The 18,122-nt window shown below is 33.4% G+C and overlaps 4 protein-coding genes across 7 annotated transcripts in view; 2 read left to right on the top strand and 2 right to left on the bottom strand.

Annotated features, from left to right (window-relative positions):
- LOC140985966 (uncharacterized) overlaps positions 1–10,665 on the bottom strand; it is a 43,994-nt gene extending 33,329 nt beyond the window's left edge. The window contains exons 1-2 of the mRNA XM_073453898.1: positions 10,660–10,665; positions 10,256–10,268 (exon numbers count right to left, since the gene is read on the bottom strand). Coding sequence (XP_073309999.1) covers positions 10,256–10,268; positions 10,660–10,665 — 19 coding nt within the window. The remainder of the gene's footprint in view (positions 1–10,255; positions 10,269–10,659) is intronic.
- LOC140985576 (uncharacterized) lies at positions 3,977–7,846 on the top strand. The gene is made up of 8 exons (XM_073453429.1): positions 3,977–4,640; positions 4,968–5,923; positions 6,010–6,100; positions 6,209–6,366; positions 6,463–6,514; positions 6,606–6,682; positions 6,771–6,864; positions 6,952–7,846. The coding sequence occupies exons 2-8, from the start codon at positions 5,009–5,011 to the stop codon at positions 7,488–7,490; spliced, it is 1,926 nt and encodes a 641-aa protein (XP_073309530.1). The 5' UTR covers positions 3,977–4,640; positions 4,968–5,008; the 3' UTR covers positions 7,491–7,846.
- Positions 10,666–13,210: 2,545 nt separating the features above from the next.
- On the top strand, positions 13,211–15,006 carry LOC140985965 (UDP-glucuronate:xylan alpha-glucuronosyltransferase 1-like; the record flags this gene model as incomplete). Its single annotated transcript, XM_073453897.1, has 2 exons — positions 13,211–13,844; positions 13,979–15,006. Coding segments are annotated over 2 exons (1,662 nt in total), but the record flags the coding sequence as incomplete, so codon positions are not given.
- LOC140986494 (pentatricopeptide repeat-containing protein At1g03100, mitochondrial) lies at positions 14,087–18,111 on the bottom strand. 4 transcript variants are annotated; one of them, XM_073454767.1, is made up of 2 exons: positions 15,492–18,111; positions 14,087–14,165 (listed from the first exon to the last, which is right to left on the bottom strand). In XM_073454767.1, the coding sequence occupies exon 1, from the start codon at positions 17,903–17,905 to the stop codon at positions 15,578–15,580; it is 2,328 nt and encodes a 775-aa protein (XP_073310868.1). In that variant the 5' UTR covers positions 17,906–18,111; the 3' UTR covers positions 14,087–14,165; positions 15,492–15,577. The 4 variants fall into 4 exon arrangements, with proteins under 4 accessions (XP_073310868.1, XP_073310867.1, XP_073310866.1 ...); XM_073454766.1 differs by lacking the exon at positions 14,087–14,165 and adding an exon at positions 14,641–14,754; XM_073454765.1 differs by lacking the exon at positions 14,087–14,165 and adding an exon at positions 14,858–14,992.
- Between the last annotated feature and the right edge of the window lie 11 nt (positions 18,112–18,122).

The raw sequence follows: 18,122 nt of genomic DNA, 5'->3' as shown, positions 1-18,122 counted from the left end.
TGTCTCTGTAAATCTGAAAGGACATATTGAGAATAATAATATCAACATTCCAGTCCCAATTCAATACTGATTCTGATCAATCTAAATTTAATTCAAATCAACGGTATAACGGCACTATCTCGTATACCCGTCAATACAATATCAACAGATATCAATTACAATTCATAACCCATATCCAATACCATCTGTAATCAATCCATAATCCAAATCTATTCAATTTCACTCAATATAATCTGAAAAATCATAACAATTCCAAATTCAACTTGTTCTTCGATCGGACTTCGATTCTACGATATCTCACATATCCAGAACACCATATAATGATCAAATAATAATTCCCCCAATATCATAATTTCAAATGATAATAGAACATAATAAAACTTACGTCCTTGTGTAGCTCTTGACGAGAGGATCTCAGAACTGTGCTCGGAAAAAAAATTAGATCGCCGGTACTTGAAAAATCAAATTTCTAACACATGAAGAAGCTTGAGGGTTTAGGCTATGGTTCTCTCAACTCGTTACTGGAAATCTGAATTTGGATAGATGGTTTACACGTTGAAGTGCATGGCAAGACATGTGTCCCATTCAACTTCCAATATTTGCACTTTAGTCCCTCAACTTTTCACTATTTGCAAAACGGCCCCCGCTCAATCTTTTAATTTAATTTCAATCCTATAGAATTGTAAAACCATGGAATATGACTCAACATTCCAAAATTCATAAATTAAATAATCTCGGATTAAAATGATAAAATCTCGGGCCTTACAGTAAGTCTGTGAGATATGATTGTAAATCGACGGACAACATGCACAAAAAAAACATACAAATTATATGACAAGAAGTTATAACGTAGTTTTTCCTAAAACTTAATTAATCTCGTTGGAAAAGATATTTTATGATTTCATTAAATTGCAAAAGACTTCAAAGGAAATGGGTTCTTTGTTTTTTGTTGTGTTTAATGCAATTATTGTTTGTATACATAGACATACGACATACATATATACGAACAGGTCTTTTGTGAGACGATTTCAAGAATCTTTATCTGTGAGACAAGTCAACTCTAATGATATTCACAATAAAAAATATTTTTAACATAAAAAATAATATTTTTTCATGGATGACCCAAAATCTCTGTGCCGTGTTTAATTTTCTGCAAAAGAAAAAAATGTAAAAAGGTACTATTGGGTGTGTGAAAGATATACATGATCCTAAATGGTAAAATTGAATTCCCACTTTCCCATTGTCATATCAAGCTGTTGTACTATCCTATCATTATTACAATAGATAGGTATATATGCAAAGCATGTAAATATTTTATTATAATTATTACATATTTGGACTTATTATTCATTAATAATTTTTTATTGGGATATTCATTGGATAACTAATATGGGAGAATGTGAAACCATGAAAACGTATATCATTTTTTTGGGTTTAATAATTGTTCTCGATAAGAAGAAAATCGAAATTTGATATTTGAATGTCGTATAATTTAAAATATTTGAGTTGTATTTTTATCATTAACTATGATTTTTTAGAAAACAACAAGCGTTCGATCCTGCATCATTTATCAATTTTTATTTAATTAATAATCAGATTTGCTTGTTTGAATTAATTTTGTGTGTGTAATGTTTTCTAATAGTAACATTTTTGTTAAAAAATATATATGTTATATTAAAATTAAGTAATTAGAAAGTGGTTTTTTAATGCATGCCCCTTTATGATAATTTTTTTTTAAAAAAAATTAACGTTATATGATTATTTTATGAAATAAATCACAATTTCGAGACAGTAACTTAATATCATTTTTTATTTGAAAATAAAAAAATTAATCTATTAGGATATAATAGATATTAAATAAATCATTTAAATGCTTGGAAAAGAAAAACTATAAATTCACATTTAAAAGGCAATGGGATTTCCACGTGTGCATTCATGTCTCCATGATTTTCGGCTTACACGACAATAATAATGGGAAAAATTAGGCATCTAAATAACTAAACCCGTTACCAAAACCTTGGGAAAATTTAATTTTCAATTATCGAATTTCATGAATTGATTAAAAATTCTCATTTTCTATTGTCAAATGATATAAATATTTACATTACATCATACTATTATATTTATATAAATAATATGTCGTCCATAAGACATCATATTTTATTTTCTAAATTATACTTGTACCAACATTTTTTCCAAAATTATTGTTCCACTTATTTTCAATATTACTGTTCTCAAATTGCACTATAAATTCTCGTTAATTTCTATCAATTATTAATAAATTAAACATTTAATACATTTTAAATTTTTTTAATATAAATTATGGGTATAATTTTACACACACGTGTGTATAGAGTTTATTAGTATATATATTATTAAACTCGAGTACATCATATTAATTAACTTTGACATGTCAATATGATACCAAAGTTTTTCTACTATTTAACCTTCATAATATATGTTAGCTAATTTAGCTGGTGTGTGTTTGTTAGTATTTTGTACATATCTCTCTATCTTTTTAATAAAATTTTTTTTTTGATTTTTCTCAAACTCATATCTAAATTATTTAAAAGTTCAAATTATATGAGTAAATCTTGTATAATCTATAAGTATCATGTCTTAATAAAATAATATATTTTTTGTACAAAAATACTATCATACATGAAAACTTTAGAATGAATATGTCCTTGTGAGAAGGTTTCACGAATCTTTATCTGTGAGACATGTCAACTTTACCGATATTCACAATAAAAAGTAATAATCTTAGCATAAAAAGTAGTACTTTTTCATTGATAACCCAAATAAGAGATCTAACTCACAAAATACGACCGGTGAGATTGTCTCACACAAGTTTTTGTCTAAATTTTAATATGACATCCATGACGTGGAACATAACACTAATATCTCTAATGATGATTCGTAAGTTAAAAACCAATAAGGGTATGATCTACAATTTACTCATGGATTTAAAATTTTTAATTTTTTTAGTTGAATAATTATATGCAAAAAAAATCGGATACTGAAATAAATTATTATAAGCAAGGATATAAATTAAGTAATATCATTTAGTTATTTGGTGAGAATCTCTTGCTTCTCATAACACCATTTATATAATAATATTTTTGATGTATTAAACTTTCGATTTATTTAATGTTTCTTTAATTCTTCAAAAATATCATTTAATTTAAGAGTAGGTCTTTTGTGAGATGATTTCACAAATCTTTATCTGTTAGACGGGTCAACCCTACCGATGTTCACAATAAAAAGTAATACTCTTAGCATAAAAAGTAATGATTTTTCATGGATGATCCAAATAAGATATCCGTCTCACAAAATACGACCCGTGAGACCGTCTCACACAAGTTTTTGTCATTATATATTTTGTGCACAATTTTTGTACTTTTTATAATATTTAAATTAAATTCTAAATTTGGTTTTTAAAAAACTTAATTTAAATTGTGTCATCATCAAATAGGAAAGAAATTTCCTTGTTATAATTACGAATAACTTTCGGAATCAGAAATCTTTTTATATCACACACTTCATACTAATATTTAACACACAATTCATACTAATATATTAAATATGAAGACAAAAACTTGTGTGAGACGGTCTCACGGGTCGTATTTTGTGAGACGAATATCTTATTTGGGTCATCCATGAAAAATCATTTCTTTTTATGCTAAGAGTATTACTTTTTATTGTGAATATCGTTAGGATTGACCCGTCTCACAAATAAAGACTCGTGAAACCGTCTCACAAAAAATCTACTCATATATAATAAATAATCTTCTCTCTCTGTTACGACAATGGTTGCTGGGATGAACACGGCCACAACTAATTCACAGCCTGTGTCCACGCCCATGCCTACGCTAAAATATTATGGATTCCCCATTTTTATTATAATTATTACATGATAATCTTTGAAACCACCGATAATTAGGCAGAAAAACAATTGATCAACATCGCTTTTAAAAAGGTAATCTTTGCACAATTATGCTCTCGTGCGTGCAATATTCACTGCCTCTATTCTCGGCCAAAAGTCAAAACCCATTTTTCATATAAGAAAAAAGATTATTGGGTTGCTTCCATTTTAGATAAATAATCTGTTGCAAATCTTGATTAGTGTTCGGATTGTGAAAAGTGGGTTCTTTTTTTATTTCCTCTGCGCTGCAGTGTTTATATTTTCAACAGCTTGTTGCTCAAGTGGGGGTGGAGTCTTGGACTTTGTGTGGAAGTTGACTTTGGATGGTGTTGCCTTTGGAGGGTACAAAAAGGGTGCGAGCTTTTTGTAAAAAAGAGCAGCAAATTGCAGAAGACACAAACCTATACATACATACGTACATATCTGTATCTATCTATCTGCATACATACAAACTGTATAGGCATCTGTATCGCCTGTTGCTATTCTGCGCTGCGCCGCTCCCGCTCGTGCGCCGACGATATCCCCGAGAATCCATCTCTGTGATTCACAGATCTCGTGACCCATTAATGAAGATCAAGATTTGGTTGGTTGTTTATTGTCAACATTGATTCTTATTTAAACCAAAGATCGGATTTTTACCTTTGCTCCAGTTTCAAGGGAAGGAGGTTTTTGTGATGTAGCTGGGATTTGCTGTTTGCTTTTGAAGGGATTTAAGGTACATCATAATCATTTCAAATACTCGTGGCCTTTGGGTTACTGGCATTATTTTATATTTTCGTGTGTTTTGGGATCGAAAATTATCTTGATTTGCCTCTGGGTCTCACTGTTTTTAATTGGTGTTGCATTATTTAATACTTCTATAATGTGTTGTGTGAGTATGTTATCTTGATTTAATTTCTTCTGGAGAGGAGTTTTGGGTATCTAACGTATGGGCATGCTGTGGGTTTATCCCTTGTTCAGGGAGCAAAACTTTGTTAATTTCAGTTTTGGATTCGTGTAAAAAGCTTAACTGTGTAAATTTTTCTGTTGAATTTTGAAACAGAGACTGATTTGAGGTATCTACTGTTTTGATGTGGAATTTTGATGCAAAGTGCATTTCAAGAAATGCAGAGCGTCGTTGAAGGAGAAGAGGTTTTCTTTGATACGAAAGATCGATTGACATCCGACGAGTTTTTCATTGTGAACGAAGATTCGGTTTGTAGACACATGGAGTATGGTATTTGGTTGAACAAGCCACTTAGTGTCAAGGAAAGAAGGGAAATTTTTTTGAGGAAATTCTTTGAGGATTCAACTTCTGGTGGGTTTGAAAGAATGGAAATGGAAAGGGCTGTAAAATCTAGTGGATCATCTAGTGCCAGTGTGGATGAAACTTTTCTACGTGAGAGACGGCAATCTAATAGCGAAGCATGTAGCTCTGTTGATTATTCGGATCAGGATTGGTTGGACGACATATGCATCAATCGGGAGCCAGAGATTGACGGAGGTCTGGGAAATGGTCGGGTCTCTGTTGGTGAAAGCCTAGATGCGGACAAGAAAAACAAGAACGTGACTCGATGGTGGAAACACTTGGTGGGGAAGATGAAAAAGCAAAGATCCCATGTTCCGGCTTGCAACATGGGGAAGATGACTCAGATGAAGACGGAACAGAGTAGGAAGAAGTGTACGGAATGTTCCTCAGTCTATACCGGACAACAAATCAATGCTCATAATGGCCTTATTTGGACTATGAAGTTTAGTTCCGATGGCCAATTTCTTGCTAGTGGAGGTGAAGATGGTGTCATCTGCATATGGCGTGTGAGCATGGTGGATTCCTCTTGCAAGACTGTGAAATGCAATTTTGGCCGCCAAGGATCGATGGATAAGTCCGGTCATCAAAGAAAAATAGTGTGCCACACTCCTGTCATCCCTGAAAATATATTCCATATTGAGGAAGAGCCATTGCAGAAGTTGAAGGGACATTCTGGCGAAATTTTGGATCTTGCATGGTCCTCTTCTAATGTTAGTCAAGCTACCTAAACTTAAACTATAGCTATCCCATTTAACCTTATATATATCTGAATTCTGTTTTATATTTTTGGTTGCAGCATCTTCTATCAGCATCCACAGACAAAACCGTGCGTTTATGGCAAGTAGGATTGGACAAATGTCTTGGTGTTTTCCATCACTGCAACTATGGTGAGCATCAGAAAACTTACCGTTGATTCTTTGGCATTTGTTAATGTTTTGTGTTGTTCACAAAATAAAAAAGACACTAAACTTATCTTGGTTTTCCTGTGGATTCAGTAACGTGTGTTCAATTCAATCCAGTGGACGAGAATTACTTCATCAGTGGCTCCATTGATGGTAAAGTTCGAATTTGGGGAGTCCACAAGAAGAGAGTAGAGGAATGGGCGAACATTCGAGATTTAGTGACAGCAGTATGCTACCTGCCAAATGGAAAAGTACGATTTACAATGATATGATATTTTTACTGAGTTGAAACTGATTCTACCAACTATAAAATTTCTTAGTATCTTTCCCATTTCAAATATTTGCAGGGTTTTGTTGTTGGTTCCGTTTCCGGCACCTGTCATTTATTTGAAAGATCAGGTGCACATTTCCTCCCTGTTAATAGATTTTTGCATAATGTTGCTATATGCTGTTACGAGAAGATTTTAAAACCGATTTTTTCGTTTTACAGAAGCCGAACTACTGCTAAAAGCAATGATAAACTTTCGGGGAAAGAAGTCATCTGGCAACAAAATTACTGGCATTCAGGTATTCTACATTCCCAAACTGCTGAAATTGTAGTACTTAATCCTTGTCAAACGTAGATGAAGTCTAAATAGATTTTTGTCTCTTCCAGTTTCTTAAGGACAACGCTCAAAGGGCGATGATAACGTCTGAGGATTCGAAAATTCGAATACTTGATGGGCTAGAGGTTGTCTGCAAATACAGAGGTGCACAAATGAATTGATTCTAGTTCTTGAAACAATACCAGTCAAGATTTGTTAGCTTACCTTTCTGAACCTGTTTTCCACAAACAGGTCTAGCAAAATCAGGTTGTCAAATGTCGGCTTCGTTTACTTCAAACGGAAGGCACATTGTATCAGTTGGCGACGATTCTCGTGTTTACCTGTGGAACTATGATGATCCATCCATCCAAAAAACAAAACACACCAAATCTATACGTTCTTGCGAGCATTTCTTCATTGAGGGTGTGTCACTAGCAATACCTTGGACAGCTTTAGATATGGACTGCAATATGTTTCCGTCGCACAACTGTCTAGAGGCCTCGCCAAGGGCCTTGGATTTGGAACGCTTCACCCTAGCAAGCTGGTTTTCAATGGACAGTTCCTCTAGGGGTTCTGCCACATGGCCGGAAGAGAAACTTCCTTTGTTGGATTCACCATCTTCAGAAAATGATTGTCCCTGTAAAGAATGTGGTGGTCATTTTCATCAAAAACTGCAGCACAAGAACAACTCCAGAATTGCATCAGCTACATGGGGCCTCGTGTTCGTGACTGCTGGTTGGGATGGAACAATCAGAACGTTTCATAATTATGGATTGCCTGTTCAAAATTAGAATGCCAAGTTATGTACATTGTTCGCTCGACGGAGTTGTAACACAGCAGACATGATTGCATTCAAGCTTCAAAAGCACGGTGCCTGCTTCCATGTGGGAAATTTGTTGAAGGAGATGACTGAGTTTGGTTTCTATTTCAGCAAGAATTTCAAGAATCTTGGCTTTCATTCAAGGCCATAGTAATCTGTTAGTCTTAGTTTAGGTCAGCAACAAACTATTGTGTATGTGGTTCAATTCATAGATTCAACAAACCACAAATTCTTTCTGAGTGTAAATTACATCATTTGCAAAAATGACAGTTCCCCTGTTAAAGTTAACAAGCAGACATAAATGGTTCTTGGTTTGTTGTACATGTACTGATTTAACCATGGAGAAATAGAGCACAAGCAGACATTTGTCCGGTCTTCTTTGTATTTTGAGCGAGAACACATCAGAGTGAAGTCAATAATCCATTTACTGCTGATTGTGTGGAAAACTTCAATTTGGTTGATGAGATGCTACATTTAACTTAATATCCCAAGAATTCATCTAATTGTTCACATCCATCCTCGCATTTGAGGTCCAAAAAAAATCTTAAACCTAACGTCTCTACTTATTATTGTTATATATTTTTATTATTACATATAAATATACCAATTTCAATTGTGAATTTCATATTTGTCTTTCCGTGTTTATTTATTTAGTTTAGTAAATTGTTTTCTTATATAAGTTAGTTTGTAATTTATTTGTTTATCTTAAATAACTAATGACTACCAATTTACTTACATATAAATATATCATTTTCAATTATGAATTTTCATGTTTGTTCTTCTCTATTTAGTTTAGCAATTTGTTTTCTATTATAAGTTAACTTGTAATTTTTTTGTTTATCTGAAATAACTAATTACTAACGTATGAACATTAATATTTAACGAATACATTGAATTTTTATCTACTTTTCCCTTCGTTACACATGGCTTCTTCTTGTTTTTTCAGAGTTCGGTTAATTAATTAGTAAAATATATTTGTCACTTTTTCACAAAATTTGAATATTACATCTCGGTTTCTAAGGATTTATTTTGATGGTTATTTTGAGCTCACACTATCCAAACTATATATTAGTCTATATTTATTTTAGTTTTATTACATTAATTTTTTAACAACTTGGATCTTTTAAGGTTTCATTTTATTTTATTGATTTATCTATTTTTCTCTTTCAATGAGTTTTTTACTTAAGTATTTAAAGCTACATTGATTCGATTGATTTAATTAATTTAATTTATTTATGGTTCATGTTTTGTTTCCATTTTTTCTTAATATTTTTTTACGGTTATGTTAATATATATAATATACTTATCATTTTCACAAAATTATGAGACTTTATTAGTATTCAATGATTTATTTTGATAGTTATTTTGAGATTTATTATGAGCATTAATATTCATTGAATACATTGGATTTATTTCTAATTTTCTCCCATGACTTCTTCTTGTCTTTTTTCGGAGTTTGGTTAATTAATTAGTAAAAATATATTTGTCACTTTTTCACAAAATTTGAAGATTACATAAAGTTTATTACATTAATTTGTTTAACACATTAGATCTTTTAGGATTTCATTTTATTTTATTGATTATCTATTTCTCTCATTCTATGAGTTTTTTTACTTACTTATTTGACGCTACGTTGGTTTCATTGATTTAATTAATTTAATTTATCAACGGTTCGTGTTTTGTTTTTATTTCTTTTTCTTAATTATTTTTTACGCTTCTGTTAATCTATATAATATACTTATCATTTTCACAAAATTATAAGATTATATTAATCTCCAATAATTTAACTTAACAACAAGTTTAGTGATTTTATTTTAACATTATTATGATAATTTAGTTAATTAAGAGAATTTTATTTGACAATTGTTTGTCTATGTATACTCCATTTAAATACACTGTGATTTTGGTTTTGATAAAATTTACTATTTTGTTATTTTTTTAATTATTTTCCATTGTGACCGCAAGTGGTTGAAAGTTAGGAAAATCACAATTGATATTTAACTTAATAACAAGTTCAGTGACTTTATTTAAATATTATTATGATAACTTAGTTAATTAAGAGAATTTTATTTGACAATCTTTGGCTTATGTGTACTCCATTTAAATACATGCGTGGTTTTGGTAAAATTCACTATTATGCTTTTTTTTTTTCTATTGTGAATTATATTTGGTAGGGTGATCAAAATTTTTAATTAACCGTCCGAACCGAATTACACCGCACCGTTTTTCTTAATATTTTATAAAAATCACGATTAAAAATAGTAATCATAAACCGTATCGCATATGCGGTTCGGTTATTTTTTTTTTGCTAAAACCGCTTACCATATTATTTGGCCTAAAATTATAATAATTTGCAAACAACATATTCAATTACAGAAGACGTCATTCATTATATCTCAACTCTCTTCAAAATTATTATTCTACAAAAAAACTTATATTCCTCTTAATTATTTTTCATATTAGTCTGTTATTAGAATATTTATTTCTTTTAACACAATATTTTTTTTGAAGTTTGAAAGTAAAAAAAAAGATAAAATAGTGTAAATGTCATTTTTTTATGAGTGTGTTGTGTTGTTAAATTATTAACTTAGTTTTGAATCTTGATTATTGTTTTATCTATTTTTATCTTTATATGATTTGAATTATATTATATATTTGAAGACACTATATAGTTGTTATTTTTCAAATAAATTAGAATATATGTTCTAATATTTTTCATTAGAAAAAATCGTAAACCGACCGCAACCGCCTGAAACCGCTCAAAACCGTAAGACTAATTCTACATGTAAAACCGTGATTATTTTTTTAAAATATTAACCGACCACATATGACAATTCGGTTAGAATTTTTTCTAAAAAAAACCGCTAAACTGTACCGTGATCACCCCTAATATTTGGATGAAAAATATTTTTGCTAATTCGAGAGAGCAGTCATTATGTTATAACCACCTTGATTGAAAAGTTACATATGAATAAGTGAATATATATGATTTATTTTCATGATATATTTTTATCTATTGTGTTTTGATATATTTATATTGATAAACTCATAAACAAGATATTATTCAAACGATTTTAAACATTATCTAAATCTCATGATTATGTTTTTCATTATTAATCACCCACGTACATCACACTTACATTCATTGAATATAAATTATAATGACCTCTCAACAAAGAAAGAAATAAAAGTTTACCACTAATAACCAAACTTAATTGGAAGTTATGTTTTATATTCTGAGTAAACGTAGCAAAAACCATATTGATCAACTAATTATTCATATTCATTTATGGCCATACGTACATTATGACCAGTAAACCAAATTTTTACTAATTCCTTATTTAATTTTCCAATATATCTTGAAAAGGCCCTCACACCCGTCACTATCAGAGCACAAAAACTCTTGTGAGACGTTCTCGCGTATAATTTCGTGGGTCGAATATCTTATTTGAGTCATCCATGAAAAAGTATTATTTTTTATGCTAAGAGTAATACTTTTTATTGTGAATATCGGTAGGGTTGACCAGTCTCACATATAAAGATTCGTGAGATCGTCTCACAAAAGATCTACTCCTACCTGAGATTAGGCTCGACTTCCCCAACCCACAAAAAAGTTTCCATGATCAACTTCTTTCCTTTAAGGCGATACAATATCGGCTAAAACCCACGTTTAAGTGAAGAATTATGTTTTCAAATTGGTGAAGAAAGACAGCATAAATAGGAAGAAAATCATTACAAATAATGAATAAATAAAGATGAGATAATAAATATTTTCTAATCAATGATAAGGGATGTGCAATTGATCGGTTTAGTGATCAACCGATCCGAATTACTAAAACTGATTACAATGAATTTAGTTTACCAAACGGAATAGATTAATTTTTTTTTTTTAAAAAAATACGAATAAACCAAACGAATTTAAGATCGATTATTTCGATTGGTTAACCGAAATAATTGATATTTTTGTATTAAAAAATGAACAATATATAAGAATATGATAAATTTTTGTTTTTCCAGAAAATAATGACATATTTATCTTTTAGTACAATTTGTCTAAGAAATTAATAACGAAAATGTATAATTATATTCAAACTATCATTCTGATGTAATAACAGATAAACATAAAAACATTCTTGAAAAAGTTCCGAATACCAATTTTAGTAAAAAAAAATCGACACTGAGACAATTAAATATATATGTCTCAAATAAAAAAACTGACTAACTGAACGAACCGAACCGAACTTCCAAATTAAATTGGTTTCAATGGTTAATTTTTTTAATCGAAAAATTGATCACTCTTCCTGCTTCTTAAGGTAGTATATCAAATGATATAGTACCAAATATTGTAGAAGATTTGCCCCGTTATACATTGGTTTGTTCGTGTGACAGTAATCACAAGCACAGAATGGCAAGACGTCCACTTATATCCAATATTTTTAATGCTTACCAAAGCTGTTTATTTCACGTTTTCTTCGAAATAATTCTGTGCTTATAAGTTGATGTTTGACAAACAATCTTGGGATACCCCTTTTCCATCTCAAGGTACTGAAAAACACTAAAGAAGTCTACAAAGTTAATCATTTCCCGAGAATCTGTCAATTCAGGCAGATCACATTTGGACTTGTATCTCAGGAAAATCTATTCATTTTGTTCTCTCATTCTTTACTAACAGGATACAAATTATTGGTCCATTGTTTCTAAAGTTTATGGATACCAGAAAACGAATGTAAGAACATTTATTTGTTTGATTTATAGCTGTATTACTTGAGATTCATTTTTATTATGTAATTTGATCTTCAATAAGGCAAGTCTTGAGAATTTTCATGAGTCTAGACTCTAGATGATTAAGTTTATGGAACAAGATTAATACCTCTCCAAAAAAATCAAACAATAATCTTAAGAATAATTCAATTCACGAATTGAGAATAGCTCTTGTTGTCCCATTATTGTTCTACCACACAATAAATCACCTAGCTAAACAAAGTCGAAGAATTGGAGGCTAGACTAGATTTGTGAAGGGCTTCATTCTTGTACTCTAAATGGACTAGATTAGTCATTAAGACCTCTGAAGTGAGAATGCAATCAATCAAACCCTGACTCTATATTCCTGTTTCTTGTTAGCAGGGACGACACACACAAAAAGAAGTTGCAGAGGCTGAAATTATCTACCGCAGGAAAGACCAGTAGATCCAAGTTCCTTGAACCAAAATTGGTGCTGCTTATCCTTCTAATTGCCACTATTCTCATCCTTCTTTCTTCTCCAACAGTTTGTCATCACAAGACTTTATCTCGCACACTTTCCCAGTAAGTCTTTCATTCATACTTACTGAAAGCCCCCAAGATGTATATCTAAGCCCAAGGCATAACGAAACTCGGCCCTTGCACCTAGCCTCCACCAAAGACGTGAACTTTTAATTAAGCAAGCTCTTTGGTGTTCCTCGTCATTTATTTTTTATTGAAAAAGATTAGTCAAGGCCAACAGTTTTTATCAGCGATTCATTTAGATCTGTAACTCCATCACAATTTTCTATTTCAATCAGGAAACTTGCATAGAAACATGTTTTGTTTTCATTACATCAAAATCCTGGTTCCACCCAGCACCGATTATGGATTCTTACAGTATTTATAGTTTGCAGTCTGATACGACATTTTAAGAAACAACTGTCAGCTTTTCTAAATGGACAAATATAATGCAAGCCAGTCCTTGTGAACAGGTGGATATGGGGTGGGCCAGATCCTCGCTACATATCAGAGTTAGATATCAACTGGGAGGATATTCTGAAAGTGTTGGAGCAATTACCTGAAGATAGCAGAATCCAAGGACTTGGTCTTCTTAGTTTTAATGAGAACGAAATTCGCCAATGGAGACAGTTTATTCCCACTGCCAATCACACAGTCCTGCACCTGCAACCTGCTGGGGAAAACGTTACATGGGAGTCCTTGTACCCTGAATGGATCGATGAAGGACAAGAAATTGATGTTCCCGATTGCCCTTCTCTACCAAAACTCGTAGTTCCAAGACAACGACTTGACCTCATTGCTGTTAAACTTCCGGGTAAAAATGATGCAAATTGGTCTAGAGATGTTGCTCGACTGCACATACAGATCTCTGCTGCTGCTTTAGCTGTCTCTAGCAAAGGCAACTACCCCGTGCATTTTCTTTTTTTGTCAACCGGCTTTCCAGTGCCCAATCTGTTTACAGGCAAAGATCTTGTAGCACATGAAGGAACTTCATGGTTATACACACCAAAGCTGAATGGACTGAGAGAAAAGCTTCGGCTTCCAGTAGGATCATGTGAAATTGCTATAACTCCTGGAGCCATAGGTAAACTCGAACCAAGCTTACTTATTTCTCAGTAAGCAAGACATATAGAATGATGTATATTATAAATGAAATTGAAATTTATGCGGTTCATAACAAGTGCTTGACAAGCTGCTAATGCAACCTCATGAAAACAGAACAAGATTACTCTGCCAAAAGGCAACGAGAGGCATATGCCACGATCTTGCATTCAGATCATATCTATGTTTGTGGGGCCATAGTTGCAGCTCAGAGCATCAGAATGGCAGGATCCAGCAAAGATCTTGTCATTCTCGTTGATGATACAATCAGTGATCACCACAGAAGTGGTCTTGCATCGGCAGGCTGGCAAATTCGCACAATACAAAGAATAAGAAATCCTAGAGCAGAAAAGGACGCATACAATGAGTGGAATTACAGCAAGTTCAGATTATGGCAGCTAACAGATTATGATAAGATAATTTTTATCGATGCTGATTTGCTTATTCTCAAAAACATTGATTTCTTGTTCAGACTGCCAGAAATTTCTGCGACAGGCAACGCTGGAACCCTCTTCAACTCAGGAGTAATGGTGATAGAACCATCAAATAAAACATTCCAGCTTTTAATGGATCATATAAACGAAATAGAATCCTATAATGGTGGAGACCAGGGTTACTTGAATGAAATATTTACATGGTGGCACCGCATACCCAGGCACGTGAACTTCCTCAAACATTTCTGGGTTCATGATGATGAAGAAGCAAAGCAGAAAAAAACTCACCTCTTTGAGGCAGAACCACCTATTCTTTATGGTCTTCACTACTTGGGTTATAAGCCATGGTTGTGCTACAAGGACTATGACTGCAACTGGAATGTTGAGATATTACAAGAATTTGCCAGTGATGTTGCCCATCAAAGGTGGTGGAAAGTGCATGATGCCATGTCTGAAAACCTGCAAGATTTTTGTCTATTGAGATCAAGACAGAAGGCACAGATAGAATGGGATAGACGGCAGGCAGAGAAAGGAAATTACTCCGATGGACATTGGAAGATCAAAATACAAGATACTCGAATTAAGAGATGTATTGATGATCACTGCCATTGGGAGGGAATGTTGCGGCATTGGGGGGAGACAAATTCGCCTGATAGTGAATTCCAAGTTCCTACGCCACCAGCAAAGCAAATGGGCTCTGCAATTTTATGATTAGATCATTTTATCAACACATAAGTGACTATAGAAGCTGTTTGGTATCTGATCTTAGTAAATTCTACTGTGTGCTTCTTAAAGCATCTTACCCTTCAAAATAGAAAAGTTGATAACTGATAAACATGCTGCGGCGTATGATAACTATTGAGGCGAAACCAAACTTATTGTTAAAATAGTACTTCACATTAAGATATTTTTGAGCACAACCAAGATTAGAAGAATAGAATACTTGAGTATATACTTCTTCAGCATATCCAATACACAAAAACAATCATTAAGAAAGTTGAGAAATTAAGCCACAGGCTCGAGACTAAATTCCTGGAGCAATCAAGATTGTATAGTCTTTCACCGGTATCTAACTTCATTACAAGAGTCTATGATCTATTAAGTTGTTCCTAAACTTCTGAGCATGATTTTACGCACAAGTCGAGTTGGTACTCTTTAAAAGTAGGAGGGTGAGTGACATAGTCTTCTGCTCTTACATGAGATGAGACGAACAGATGTTTGCTAGTGCTGAGTTGGATAGTGGTTGATAGAATAAAGTGGCCAGAAGTGAGAAGCAGTCTCTTCAACATAAACCCACCCATTTCTTAAATGACAATGCTGCTTCTCTCTTTTTTAACTGAGATTCAGTCTGGAATTGTGGTGCTTTGCCCTTATAGAGTGTTTTATGGTACTTCAAGAAAAGAGTGCGATATTTGTATTTGTCTACAAAAATATTTCCTTTCTCCATGATTTCCACTACTTCATTCGCTCGAACAAAGAATCCACCTCTCACAAATGTGTAAAGTACAGCATCCAAGAGTTCCTGATCAAATCTCATTCCACTGGAAAAAGCAAAAGCTTTCATCTCACCCCATAATTCAGTCACCTCAATATATTTCCCACCTATAGCAGAATACCCAGTTACTAGAGAATGGAATGTATGTGCATTGGGGGAATGTCCTAAACTCAACATCTTCTTCAGAGCCTTCTCAGCATCTTGCATTAGCCGTTTCTTGCAGAAAAAGTGAATCACATTATTCCATTCGTGAACTCCAGATTCCACCATTTGCCCTTCCTTTATTTCCTGTAATAGCGTTCCCATTAAACCACTTTCTCTGACATCAGTAGAACCTTTGACTAACTCATCAAATGTTCGATGACCACCTCTGGGTATTTTAGCCTCTTTCATTTCCTTGAACAGATGAAGGGCCTCTTCTGTATTCCTTTCAAGCACCTGGGACCGAATCATTGCCTCATAAGAACTGGCATCTAGCTGCACACCAGCCTTACGAGCATCTCTTATCAATGATGTAACTTCCCCCATTCGATTTTCTTTACAGTATGCTGTTAGAAGGGATCCATACACCGAGGAACTAGTTCTAATGCCAGCCAATCGCAATTCATCGAGAAGGTCATGCGCTTGATCTAGCCATCCAAGGGCAATGCACGAGTTGATAACAGTAACCAAAGCTGAATTATCAGCAGACACGGGTGCATCTTCTCTCTCTGCCTTAATTAAAAAATCTGCCAAATCCTTAAGTTTACCAGCTTGCAAGAAAGCTTTAACTAACTTCGCATAAGTTTGTTCAGTAGGTCTGAGAATACCTTTTTCACTAGTAATTAATTCAACATGCTTTTGTAACTTGGCAATCAACATATTGAGTATGTCTTTCGTCTCAGCTTCAAGACTCAAAAATTTTCTGTCCCTTAAAAAATCTTCAAAAGATAAGAAATGGTGTCCAAGTAATACAGGTTTTTCAGCTTGATCAGATTTTATCTGATTCAAATCCCCATCAGAAGAATCTCGATGAGATTGCAGACTGCCATTTTTACGAGTTTCAAATATTAAATTAGCCACACCAAGAGAATTTTGAGCTTTCTTTGCCTTTTGAAGCATCTCCAGTACCACGCCTGATGCAGAATCTAGATCCCCAAATTTTAAGTGACAAGAAAGCAGGAAGTTGTAGAACTGCCGAATCTGAATATCAGTTACATTATGAGCTTCTTCAATATGTCTCTTAATCTTTTTGAGATCGTCTCTTCGACCATTTCTTTCATAAACATGTGCCATGACGATCAACAGTGTTGCGTCAGGTTTCATATTTATCCGAGGCATCATCTCAAGGAGTTGTTCAGCTTTTCGAGTAGTGCCAAACAGAAGGGACCCCACCAAAGCAATGTTGAATGCAGTTACATTTGGTTTCATAGCAATCAATGGTCCGTTAGTCTTTTTTCGAGGATCAATCCTACTGTCCTGAAACAAGTAACTTATTTCAAGAGTCAACTCAGCTGCCAGGTAAGCCCCAGATGAATTTTCTGACATATAAGCTATAATCGCAGACCAAGCTGCCACGGGCGGGAAGTGTTCCATTTCAATCAGCTTTCTCAAAAGGATCGATGAAGGAATCGATAATCCACATTTAGCAAGACCCAAAGAGAGAAACATCAAAATCTCCCTGTCAAATAATGTGTGCTTGTTCTCTCCAAAAGCTTTCTCCACCAAACCATAAGCTCTTTCAACCCATTGAGGGTCTAAACTCTCAGTCAAACTTGAAATTAACTTGGTCACAGTAGATTTCCTGGCAAACCCTTCAACCCGCATGTGCTTCTCATGCAAATCCCATGCATCATTAAGTCTTCGCTCAACAATTGCATTCTCCAACTCCTCATGAAGTTTACCCAAGTCACGAGCCTGGACTAAAACGGTCCCAGCAACAGTTGAAAAATGGCACGACAAATGCATCAAGCCATGATAAATCTTTGAGTAGCTCGTTCCCCTGTATGAACAAGTAAAACACTTGTGGCCACTTCCTGCCTCCTTACCCCAAATAGAAATTCTTCCAATGAAACTAAGCAAAAACTTCGAGGAATAATTCGTTGTTATGTGGCTTACTCCACTTAGAATTGCCATTTCCTCAATTGGACTTTTCGTCAAACATCATAAGTGCAACAAATGTATTATAATATAATTTATCACTGAAGATTGAATTTTTGAAAGAATCTTGATCGTTACTCGTCCTCGTCTGCCAAAACAACTGGCTGATTGTTGTAATCTGATGAAATCAAAGTTCACCAGGTAACGTAGGCCAAATTGAACAGTGAATTGGGCTGAAAGACGAACAATATAT

Source organism: Primulina huaijiensis, chromosome 10 (assembly GCF_012295235.1).
Source record: "Primulina huaijiensis isolate GDHJ02 chromosome 10, ASM1229523v2, whole genome shotgun sequence".
Classification (NCBI taxonomy): Eukaryota; Viridiplantae; Streptophyta; class Magnoliopsida; order Lamiales; family Gesneriaceae; genus Primulina; species Primulina huaijiensis.
The sequence above is the reverse complement of the archived record's forward strand: the minus strand, read 5'-3'. Positions and strand labels throughout refer to the sequence as shown.